This window comes from Abramis brama, assembly GCF_963993115.1.
Source record: "Abramis brama genome assembly, chromosome: 10".
Classification (NCBI taxonomy): Eukaryota; Metazoa; Chordata; class Actinopteri; order Cypriniformes; family Leuciscidae; genus Abramis; species Abramis brama.
In genome coordinates this window covers 21,743,544-21,755,713 of record NC_139972.1, presented here as the reverse complement: position 1 = coordinate 21,755,713, position 12,170 = coordinate 21,743,544, and the positions used below count along the sequence as shown (strand labels likewise).

At 36.8% G+C, this 12,170-nt stretch overlaps 1 protein-coding gene across 1 annotated transcript; it reads left to right on the top strand.

The window, feature by feature from the left end:
- Positions 1-43: 43 nt before the first annotated feature.
- Positions 44-12,134, top strand: rilp (Rab interacting lysosomal protein). The gene is made up of 8 exons (XM_084127552.1): positions 44-774; positions 1,985-2,108; positions 3,097-3,218; positions 4,159-4,353; positions 7,539-7,699; positions 7,792-7,914; positions 7,992-8,081; positions 9,905-12,134. The coding sequence occupies exons 1-8, from the start codon at positions 421-423 to the stop codon at positions 10,047-10,049; spliced, it is 1,314 nt and encodes a 437-aa protein (XP_083983678.1). The 5' UTR covers positions 44-420; the 3' UTR covers positions 10,050-12,134.
- Positions 12,135-12,170: the final 36 nt, after the last annotated feature.

Sequence of the window (12,170 nt, the reverse complement as noted above, 5' to 3'; positions counted from 1 at the left end):
CTTGCCATATGTGCTGCGTTAAAGCTCTCGGGTTGCATTGGTCAGAGGAGGAGGGAACAACCATGGCAAACAAGAACTGTGGGCAGTCATAGATGTTCCTCCGTTAAACCACTTTTTATTAAAGAACACTATGCAAACATGCACGGGCAACATTCATCTACATGCTGTTCCGTGGGCGTTGCTCTTCAAGTTATGACATGCAAGTCTTTACACTGCATAGACGAGTCGATTTTATAACTCAGCCGTGTTTATTAGAGCGTATCAACAAAGGATGTAGTTACAAAACAAACTGGAGCGAAAATGCATGCATGTTTAAAAGTGAAACAAAAAAAGATCTGAATCACAACTGGACATGTTGAGATCGGACTGACAGGAGTTTCGATTGTCGCTGTTTGAGTTCAAGTTCATCTGAAGTGCGTTATGGAGACTTGCGTGATAGCCGTCGAGGAAAACCAAAACGATATCGTCAAGATACATTCGTGTTTTGCGAGGACGTTTTCATCAATGACAGTGGACGATGTGTATGAAATCGCTAAAGTGGTGGGGTCAGAATTGGAGAAGCTCATCGACAGCTATGGGAAGTCGAGTGTGGAGGGTCTGGTGTCTCACATAGTGAAAGTGTTGGAGCTCTTGGAGAGTTTCGCGGCGAGAAATCAATCTCATAAATGTAAGGAAGATGACCTATTGAAGGCCTTTGAAACGTTACAGTTACAGCAGCAGAAGAAACGACATGTGAAGGAATGCGATGAGAGCAGCAACAGCTTAGAGAGTCGGGTAAGAACACGACAACATGGTCGACATGTCAACAGCTGTTACTGTAGCACTACTACTTATTTTCAAATGTCTGCGGTTGTCTTATGAATAACTGTTTTAATGTAATGGAAAAAGCTGGTGTGTTGCACTTGAGGATGACGCCTTTAATACAGCTGGACTTTTGATTCGTATCGATCGTGATTCGTGACACGTTGATCGATTTTAGGAAATGCCAATAGGGGACACTTCCGGTCTACCCTTCCCCTCAGTAAATGTCATTTTGAGAACATCATGTACCATCCATTAGTAGTGGGGATATGTTCTGTAATATGCTGTAATATGTTCATTAAAATTATTTGTTCAGTGATGCAGGTTAAATATTTATGCTAGCTGGCAATCAGTTATTAAATCTTATTGAGATCTCCAAAAAGATATGTTTCTGTCCTTATATATAATTTTATGTTGTTTCTATGCTTAGAGGGAAATTTAACTTCTCTTAACTCTCATTTTCTGTGTGCAAAGTTTAAGACTGAAAGCTGTTTATTTTATTTAAGAGAAGAGTTATTACATTTTTCATTAATAAATAAAATCGTTCGTTAATATAATGAACCAGTCAAACATCTCTCAACTAATAAGATGAATGGCTGTGCTGCTTATATAAGTATATGGGCCTGTCCTGCATTGTTAATACATGAGTGGTTTACAAGCCACTGGCTGCATCTGAAATCATACTTCCCTACTTTGTAGTAGGTGAAAAACAGTATGTGACAAAAGTATATCCAAATTCACACAGTACTCATAAAAGAGTTGGAAAAGTACCTGGATGACCTGCTACTTCCTGCGAGATTCTGAAGTGTGCATATGATGGACACTTTACTATCCCATGAGACCACGGGAGAGGATTTGTGAATGGCAGTGAAGCGAAGTAATAACTGATGCTGGTAGATCACATGATAATGAAAGCATGGCAAATGTAGTATGTTAATACTACACACATTCATACTATATAGAACATACTTTTTTTTAGCGGCCATGAAGTAATTACTTATTCAAAATAAGTACCTACTCAAGAGAGTATGCAATTTCGGACTCAGCCACTGTGTTCTCAAAGTGATTGGTTAAATTGTTAGGCTTGTGAATTGAAACCAATCTCAGGGTGACACCTGGTAGTCTCACTTCATGCGTTTGTGGTTTGAAAGGATTTTTGCAATGATTCGATTGTTTTCATCAGGACTGGCATCAGAAAGAGAAGAAATTGAAGGAGAACGTCGAAGTGTTACAGTCGCAGGTGCGTCAGCTCAAGGAAGAGAACCAGGAGCTTCTGACCCACTTACAATGCACACACTCCAAAGAAGGTAAAATGACCTGGGACGCACATAACAATATTTAAATGAAGACATGAGTTTGTAAATTAACTACACCTTCTGGAATGGAAACCATCATGAAATGTTTTTAGTTCAGATGGTCTTAATTGTTTTATGTATTGGAATGATGATCAGTCTTACTAAAGTCACAGAAGTAACTTCTGTATTGTATTCTGTATTGTGATGTACATGCCAACTGTAATGGGTTATCGGAAGAGAAAACGTAATGCTTGGTTCTATACATCGATTTTTCATTTGATTTTGAGATGTGGGCATTGCACTCAAAAGTAGAGGCAGATGAATACAAGCTTGCAGTCGATTGTAAGAAAGGCGCAGGTTTAATCTGACTAAATGATTGGAGAAGTCTGTCATTTTCACTGAAAGATCCAGTCATGACATTTTGGTGACACATTTTATTGATTTATTTTACATTTAAACATCTACATGGATAAATCCTTCACAGTCAGATCTATGACATGCATTTAGAAAATTGGGTGAATTATCTTCAATAAAATACAAAAAACTAATTTGTCAATGCATCATCATAATGACAAATGTTTCAAAATATTTGATTGTTAATTTTTCAAGGAAGGTATTATCCAGAGTCTTAAATATATATTTTTAAATTGTTATTGTATTCTCATTGTATTTCCTTGTAGCACCAATTTAACTTGAATTTTTATTGTTGTGTACAGTATAAACTAAAGTCCAAAATGTAATTGCTTGTCATGAGATCTTCATAAGGAGGTGTTTTTTCTATCCTAGAGGAATATGTATAGAGGAATACAACTTCTCTTAGCAATTGAGCTCTCATATTCTGTGTGCAAAGTTTCAGACTGAATAAAGCGGTTTATCTTATTTAAAGCTTATCTTCATTTATTACTGTTAGGTCAGCAGTCAGGAATGTTGTTGTCAGATTCCATAAGCTGTTAACATTTGCTTTGCATGCAGTATTTTAAAATCTGATCTTTTTCTCTAGACCGCACACAGCGTCAGGAACGAGAGGTGATGCTCAAGCTGAAGGAAGTGGTGGATAAGCAGCGTGATGAGTTGAGAGCGAAAGTTCAGGAGATATCCAGCATGTCCAAGGAGGTGGAAGCGGTATGTATCTGATACAAGTGCGCTGATATAACCTGGGTTGCTCAAATCAATCATCAGGGGCACCAGGTCTTGAACCACGAACCTTTGGGTTACAAGGGGCTATTATTATACTCCAAAATGTTGCTTTCTTGCACTTAAAGGGATCACTTTGAAATTAAATTTTGGTATGTTTTAGCTTACCTCAAGGGCATCCAAGATGTAGGTCTCTTTGTTTCCGCAGTAGTTTCAATTTTGATATTTTTAGGTCAAACCGTTCTTGTCTGTCAGTCATATAATGCAGGTCTATGGTCACCACCTCAAAGAGCATGCACAGTGAAGTCCAAATTAAACATGATTTGATGACTCGTAAATGTAAGTACACATTGATGGCCTAAGACACGAAACGAGCGGTTTGTGTGAGAAAATGAACAGTATTTATATCATTTTTACCTCTTGTACACAGCCACGTCCAAGTGATCTGAGGGCGTGAATTTCAAAGTGAACTATCCCTTTAAAACCCTTTTGATATTTCTTTTCACTGTCCTTGTAGAAATGAATTCTGGTAACCAGGTTTTTCACCCACTGTAAAACAGACTGTAGTCTTTTCATCCAGAACTAGTTTAGTTTTTGCAACATCAAGGTTTCTTTTGTTGAATTGAAAATACAGTGTCAACATTGTGACAAAATAAAAAAAAGTGTCATGTCACCAGTCGTGGCCGACAAGAATTGCATCAGAGGCGTATACCTGTGGTTTGGAACTGAGTTTCCCTTTTTATGTTTTATGTTTGCCTTGCCTTTGTTATAAAACTGATCAGACCAGTTCCACATAGTAGACAATTGCATTGAAAATTAACTGCAAATTCATAGCTTTAATAAAAATGAACTTAATTTTTACTTTTACATTTTCAACATTGTTTTATAAATCAGTTTGAGTGATCAGAAGTGCGTGTTTGTTGTTCAGCTCCAGGAGCAGCAGGAACGGCTAATGAAGATAAACGCGGAGCTCAGACACAAGCAGAACATCATACAGACTCAGCTGAAGAGCGCAGTGGAGAGGAAGGCCGACATGGAGGCCGACCTGTGCGAGAAACAGAAAGAGATAGAGCGCCTGAACTCACAACTAGAAAGAGCCAGCGTGAATACTGCTGCTGAAACGGTTAGTCAAGTTTATATTACTTAGATTCTTAGTAACAAATTAGCTGTCCTGTATTGGGTTTATATGTGGGATTGTGGTAAGTACGCAGGAGGGCGGAGCCAGGCTAGGATTGTGGGTATTCATTTTGTATTTCCTAAAAGCATAATGAGGCAGAAGCTTCTACGTTCCTCTTGGGGGGTTTAGGTATTGGTATGTACTACCGCAGGCACAGGGCGTAAATTCCACTTTGGTTGGTTGGATGTGACATATATAGTCATGTTTGCCCTCGCAGGAGTGTAACGGACATGTTTGTGCACAACTCCCCCTTCAGCTTACAAACATTTCAGGATGCTTGATTAAATTCTGACATGAAAACCTTGTCAGAATCTTTTTCATTTTGGTTTTATCTCAATCAACAGAGATCATTTAAATTCAGAAATAAATAAGAGCTTTTAGTAATGAACAAAAACGGCAAAGGAATAAGTTGATACACTGAACTAGATCTGTAGCAGTTTAATTATTTTATATTAATATTTACATAACACTGTTTTTATGTTTTATGTATTTTATTACTTTTAAAATTGATAACTTAATTTTAAATTAATAAAAATGTTATTAATTTATCTTAATAACAGACTAACAGATGATTTAAATTCAGAAATCAAACAAGCTTTTAGTAATGAACAAAAACTAAAAACTAAAATATTTAATATAAATAATAAATATAATATATAAATAATATAATTATACATATAATATTTATATTTTATATTTTATATAATATAAATAAGTATAAATTATTCAGAAAATAACTGTTTTCTATTTATTATTTTACATTAAATATTATAAAACTTCTGTTATATTAATATTTATATTAAACTGTTTTTGTTTTATTCAATATTTTCAGTTTCAAAATTGATCTTAATATAAATTTATATAGTTAATTTATCTTAATAACAATAACAGAGATTATTTAAATGTAGAAATCAAATAAGCTTTTAGTAATTAACAAAAAAAATGTGATTATATTATGAAAAATTATAAATATAAATGATTTAGAAAGGAATTGATTGTATTTATTATTTTACATTTAAATATTATTATTTTTATTTTTTATTTATTATTTTCAAACTTAATTTAAATTTAATTCTGAGTGTTTATGAACTCACTTAAACCTCTTATTTAGGCACCACTGTGTACCACACTTTTTGTTATTAGTTTAGTGATTAGAATGTACAATATGCAGGGTTGCCAACTTTGGGACTTTGGCTGGAGTGAGACTCTGTAAAACATCAGTGCGCGCGCGTAACCCTAACCCTAATTTTAAAAATGTCAGTCCTTGTTTACTTAGTATAAACCCTGATTTATGGAAAAAAAGAAGAAAAAAAACTAATAGAATGGAAAAGTTTTCAAAATGTACAATTAATTTATTGATTGCACTATAAAAAATAAAGATAGAGGTGATTAAATAACAAACATGTAAAACAACAACATCAAAACAATAAAAAATCTCAAAACAAAAGGGACACATAATTGTTACTCCACCTCCCCAGAAAACCACAACACAAGTTTCACACATTAGGCCTGTTGTAGCCTATGCCACAGTGGCAGTGTTGGCCTGCTTCACTACCTCTGCAGGAGCTCGTATCTGAAGCAGGGTTCGATCCGTTCATGAACGTTCATTGCGTCTGTCACGTGACAAATGAACGAAAGACTCGGAAGGTAAAGTAATTATTTATGTCCCCTTTAAATTATTTCTGACTGCATTATAATGATTTCTTAATTCAGAATATGATAAAGACTGCGTAGGTGGATGTGTTCGGGGAATTTGGCTGTTAAAAGTATAACATTTAAAGCCCGAAAAAAGATTCGTTCATTTTAATGAACGAGGTAGAACAAGCGAGTGAGTAAAATGATCCGAACTTCCCATCACTCACAGGGTGCCATCAAGTGACAGTGTTCCTGGTGTCAGTCTTGTTTAGGCCAATAACTGAAAAGGTTCGCTCAGCATCCGCATTTGAGTGTGGCAGGCTCAACACAATCTGGGCAATCTTTGATCATTTGGGGAATTTTAAAATGCCACTTGCCCGATTTGCCAAAACGTAATTTGTACCATGAGCCTATTTTTATTGAGCAAATAGCCCAACGTTTGCAACTATAGTTTAAGTCTGTAGCCTACTCTCGGCACACAGACTGATTAGGCAAGGCTACGTCTGTAGTGAAAGGCACACCATTTTATTATCTGCTTACCTTGATTGTCATCCAAACTTTTAAACGCGCATCAGTGGGCTCCGACTCGGACTCCGAACCTATGCTCTGAACTTTTCACACGCAACTGACGTATCAGGTGCAAGGTTTTCAGCGAATCAACGATCAGAGAATACTGCAGTGAGAACGTTGTAGGCAGATGTAACAGCTGTGGGCCTTAAACTCCTCTCCTGTCATTAAAGGTGAACTAAGTAACTTTTTTACCTTAACTGAACAGCTTCGGAGTCATTGGAATGGTTATATTACTTATTTCGGGTTGAATGGTGGTCGTTTCGCACCCCCTGGTGCCCGTGAGCGGAAAATCCGCACTTGCAACTTTGAGCCGGCGGGCCGCCGGCCGCCGCGTCAGGAAGTATCGCGTGATATCAGGTCTCGCGATGTAACGAATTGCTTTACGGCCAAAAGAAATCTGCTAAAATGCTGTCATTATTGCGCTCCCTCACGCTGTTCGAACCCGAATGAAGAAGACGTTTTAAAGAATGTCCCATCTGCTTTGATGTCGTTGATCTACTAGCCTCTGGTGTCTGAGAATCGCCAACGAGTTTTTACAACAGTGTTGTCAAATATCTATTCCGAAGCTGTAGGGGGAGCTCTAGAAAGAAACCTGCGAGCAAAAAGCGAGAATACAGCGAAGAAATCCCGAAATTACTGAGCCCTGGTTTAATACAATGTGGTCTAGTCATCAACAGAAAATTAACGGACTGAGAGGGGAGAAAAATGGATTTTGGCGTGACATTTCTTGCGTGTGCGTGAAAGCGTGAGTGTCACGCCAGATGCGTGAGAGTTGGCAACCCTGAATATGTGCCCTGCAAACACTGTAAAAGTGTTATCAAACTGTCTTTTTAAAAATGGAATCAGCTGCACATACTCAACTGTGCTTGAGACATTTATGGTATTTGACTCTCATACTCCTATAATTCCACCTTTGCCTCCTTTAGAGCAGTTCAGCCATTGACCTCACAGATAAGATGATCATTGACTTGAAAGATCCAAATCGGCCTTGTTTTACCAAGATGGAAGTACGGGAAATGCTTTTTGAGAGGAACGAGTTGAAGGCCAATCTCTTTCTGGTGAAAGAGGAGCTTGCATATTACCAAAGGTGAGACAGAGGTATTTGTGACGCATTCTAACCTTTATATCAGCACAACTTCCTTTCTCAATATATACACACATTTCTCTGTCTTTCCTTAGGGAAATCCTGAATGATGAGAGATGCCCAGGGTTTTTACTTGATGCCGTGCGCTCTGCCATAAAGAAGCAGAGGACCGTCATAAAGTCTAAAATGCTCGGCATACCTGTTAGCGAATGTAGCACGTGAGTACACGCCACAAACATGCTGGAAGTATACAGTGATTTAATGTTATGTTTAACCATGTTTCACTCTCATATAGAGATGAGACAGATGGCCCTTTGTTTGAGAGGAGTGGAAATGAAGACATCGACACTAACAACAGACCTCAGGACTCACGCATTAGAAACATGTGAGTGCTGTATTCATGCTAAAACAAGACAGACCTATAACAATAACTGATTTCAGTCCAACAATCTACTTAAATTCTTCTAACCTACTTCACTAAACATGGGTTTCAGTAGAATTGGGTTATGGGATAAGCCACCAGTCTTGGGTACAATAAATACATTGAGTGTGAAAGGTTTAGTTTAAGATGTAGTTTTTGAGCAACAGCAGAAATGCTTCTGACATGCTTCTATGCTGTAAAAGATCTGCACTTGTTATGGTTGCTGTTGAGGTGTGTCATTTTTTCAATGTTGTTATGTAGTATAACAGTTTTTATGCAGTATTTTTTTGTAATGTATTTGTTGCTAGTTGTTTAAACATTACAAACCTTTAAGAAGTAAATCTAACTGATTTTATCCTTGTAAATTACTTTAAGTTGTGTAATTTAATGCAGTATGAATGATTCTCTATTAAATAATATTTTGGGCCAAATTTAATTTTAAGGGGCCAAATTCTAAATTTAACCAAGGTTAATTTAGATGTTACCGCTTTTTATTTATTTTTAATTTTTTTACATTGTTTACATTTCTTACCACATTCTAGGTTACGTGACAGACATTTGTTTTTACTTTTACTTTTTTGGTTTACATTTTTTAGGTTAGATGACAGACATTTTTACATTGTAGCCTGTGGAGCAGGTTGGGCTTGTTAAACTTTCCCTTTAAATGTATGTTGGTTAAAAGCATGCGACTTCAAGTATTGTGCAACTGACAATACACTCATTGAGAAGCTCATGTATTACACATTTTTAAAGGCACACTATGCAAGATTTGTACCTTAATATAACAGCTTTCGAAATCATTTCGATGGTAAACGAACTCGTAGTAGGGCGAATCATCCCGATAGCAAAGCGCGCGGGGGAGGGGGGAGATGGACACCGCTGGCAAAACCAGCAATGCAAGTTTGAGAGGTGGCGCCCCGCCAAATCTCGCGAGAATCACGACTTGCTTTACGGCACGACGTCACATACATCAACAACATATGAAGCAGCCTCTATGGAAGACACTAGCACACATTTCAGACGTGAATCATGGTAGAGTCGACGAAGAAAATGAAGAAAGCGCGGTCGGAAGAGTGCAGAGACGGCCCTGCGCGAGTGGTATTTACTAGAGATGCGCGGTTGGCGGTTACAGCCGCGGACTCCGCGGTTTATCAGGCGGATGACGTGACGAAAAATAATATTTTAATTCAATTCGGGCGGGTGGCGGGCGGTTGAACCAATCAAATGAAAAATATTATGTATACAGCAATCAGCGGATGGCGGGCGGGTGCGGTTTTGAAAATTAGTCAAAAACGTTGGTGCGGATGGATGGCGGATGGATGATGAGTTTTGTGATGTGGTTGTGGATGAAATAATAGCCCATCCACGCATCTCTAGTATTTACGACAGTAACGTTAAATACAAGTACTCCACAGCGACTCTAGGGGGCGCTGTTTGAGAAAAACGGAAACTGCATAGTGTGCCTTTAAATAAGACTCTTAGTCTTTTTATAAAGAGAATCTGCTCTCTTCTCTGTGTATTGTATGTAGTAATTTGTGTGACACACGCACACAATTTGCTCCATAATATACTGTATATTCTGGCTCTTAGCAGCATTCATTCTATATGTTCTTGGGAAAACTCTAAGCTGATCTTAGAGATCTCTTAATCACATTTCTCTCTTCAGCTTAGTAACCTTAGTAACTGAGCGTGCCAACTACCTACTAAAAATAGTACTGAAATCCCCCTTTGTCATTCTCCTATCAGTGATTTAAAGCTCTCTTATCTCCTCTGACTCAAACCTTTAGATTTGGTTTCCTGACGCGGTCCAGTCTTACTAGGAGCTCAGGTGCCCAGTCCTCTGGCCTTCCGACATCCAGCTCCACATGGGAAATCATCGATCCAGATGAGCAGGGAGTCGAGGGAGAGACACAAACCCTCAGCTCCTCTTGAGAACCACCCCATCTGTCACTCATCCTTACCTGGGATTGAAGAGAGAAGTTCAAAATATGTTCTTCATCTCATTTAGGTTTCAAACGAAGGAACGTTCTGAAGATTGTATTGAGAGAACTATTTCTCTATGTATTTGGTTATACAGACATGGTATTTTTATGGTTTTTGCCTAAGCAGTAATTTTTACTCATAGTATAAAAATGAGTCAGCACTTGGCTTTTGTTAAATTAGCTGATAGCTAGAGTTGAGCCTGATGGTCACTCAAGAGAAGACCTGAAGATGAGTTTAGACTGTCAGTCCCATATTTTGTTGTTAGTTGTTTACACTTCTGTTCGAAAGTTTGGGATCGGTAAAATTTCAAGACCATCAAGGCTGCATTTTTTTAAAATCAAAAATACAGTACAAACAGTAATGTGAAATATTATTACAACTGTTTTCCATTTTAATATATTTTAAAATGTAATTTATTCCTTTGATGGCAAAGCTGAATTTTCAGCATCATTTCTCCAGTCTTCAGTGTCACATGATCCTTCAGAAATCATTCTAATACTCTGATTTGCTGCTCAAGAAACCTTACCTTGAAAACATTTCTGCTTCTTAATAATTTTGTGGAAACCATTATATTTTTTCATCTTTTAGAAAAGTATTAATTTCTTTAAAAAAAAAAAAAAATCTTACTGACCCTAAACTTTTCAATGACAGTGTATATATAGTTAAAGGTGGTGTATAATTTTTTTTCCACTTTCTCCGATTACAGTTTAATATGCTTATACATCTGTAAGTAAGAAATTTGATTGCTTTTCCAATGAGTGTAAACAATGGTATTGTGGCACTTTCAAAATATTGCTATTTCAAGGCCCACTTCTAGCTCAACCAATGGCATGTGTTGACTTAGAAGGGATGTTGGAGGCTTTGGAAACAATAATTATTCCTGCAATTTCATTTGGTGGTGCATAAATGACTGCAGACTGGTGCACTTAAAAACATGGGAGTAATCTGCAGTGTTTTGATAATCATAATACACCTGGCATTATATTATGTCTGGATGGAAGCTAGAGAGAATTATAGCAGCTATTTTTATAGAGAGTATATTTAATATGGATTTTAACCAAAGATACTGACATTGTATTACAATCACTATCAGAGATAATCACACTGACCCTTTTATGTCAATAGGGGGCATTAGAGTTTTTTTTTTAAAATTTTTTTTTTTATAAAACATTAGCTGTCCTTAAAAATTATCCATTTTCTATAAGGATATCTATAAGGATTTTCAGCATGTTTTTAATATTTGCATCTAATTTTTTTTATTATTTTTTTTATGTCAAGCAATGCCAGTTCTGTGGAGATGTCCACAATTGTAACCTGGTGTTAAAAAATCGCTTAAAAGTTCAATTAAATGTTTATTGTCTGATCTGTTAAAGGGAGAGTTCACTCAAAAATTTTAATTCTGTCATAATTTCCTCAGCCTCATGTCATTCCAAACCTGTTTGACTCTTCTGCAGAACACAAAAGAATTACATAAATATTAAGACATGTTAATAATTTTGAAGAATGTTCAAACCAAACCATTTTGGTTACCATTGACTTCCATTGTACGTCAAAACATATTCTTTTGTGTTCCACAGAAGTCAGTCAGTCATAAAAGTTTGAAACAATGTGGGGGTGAGTAAAAGAGGACAAAATGTTCATTTTTGGGTGAACTATTTCTTTAATGAGTTGGCACCTCTTCAGCCATTCAACTGATCAAATATGGTGTGTGACACATCCCTTATGTTGAAATAAGCAAAAATGTGGATGTGATTCAAATATACTTTGTATGCGTCTTAAGGTGTTCCCTGATTGAGAGGAAGTCTGTGTTTCCTCAGGAGGAAATTAGAGATAATGGGTGCCCATTATGTTTTAAAGGCCCTTAGCTGAATTCTGTATTCCTTAGCTCTCTGTGACTCATCTGTTTATCTTTGGACCTTTGGAAATAAAAGTTAATGAGTCCTATACTGACCTTTTACTGTTTTATTTTTGCAAACGTGTTTGTTACTAAAAAGTGCTATAAAGCTAAATAAAATCTTTAGGGGTTTATTGTGATGTTTGTGTGTGTGATTTTTGACCTGAAGAGATCAT

What these genes read in the sequence shown, in the direction of transcription:
- rilp (XM_084127552.1), top strand. Translation starts at nt 421, where the DNA reads ATGGAGACTTGCGTGATAGCCGTCGAGGAAAACCAAAACGATATCGTC. An exon ending in TGTCCAAGGAGGTGGAAGCG is followed by an intron (nt 3,219 to 4,158) that starts GTATGTATCTGA and finishes TTTGTTGTTCAG; the next exon opens with CTCCAGGAGCAGCAGGAACG. An exon ending in GAGCTTGCATATTACCAAAG is followed by an intron (nt 7,700 to 7,791) that starts GTGAGACAGAGG and finishes GTCTTTCCTTAG; the next exon opens with GGAAATCCTGAATGATGAGA.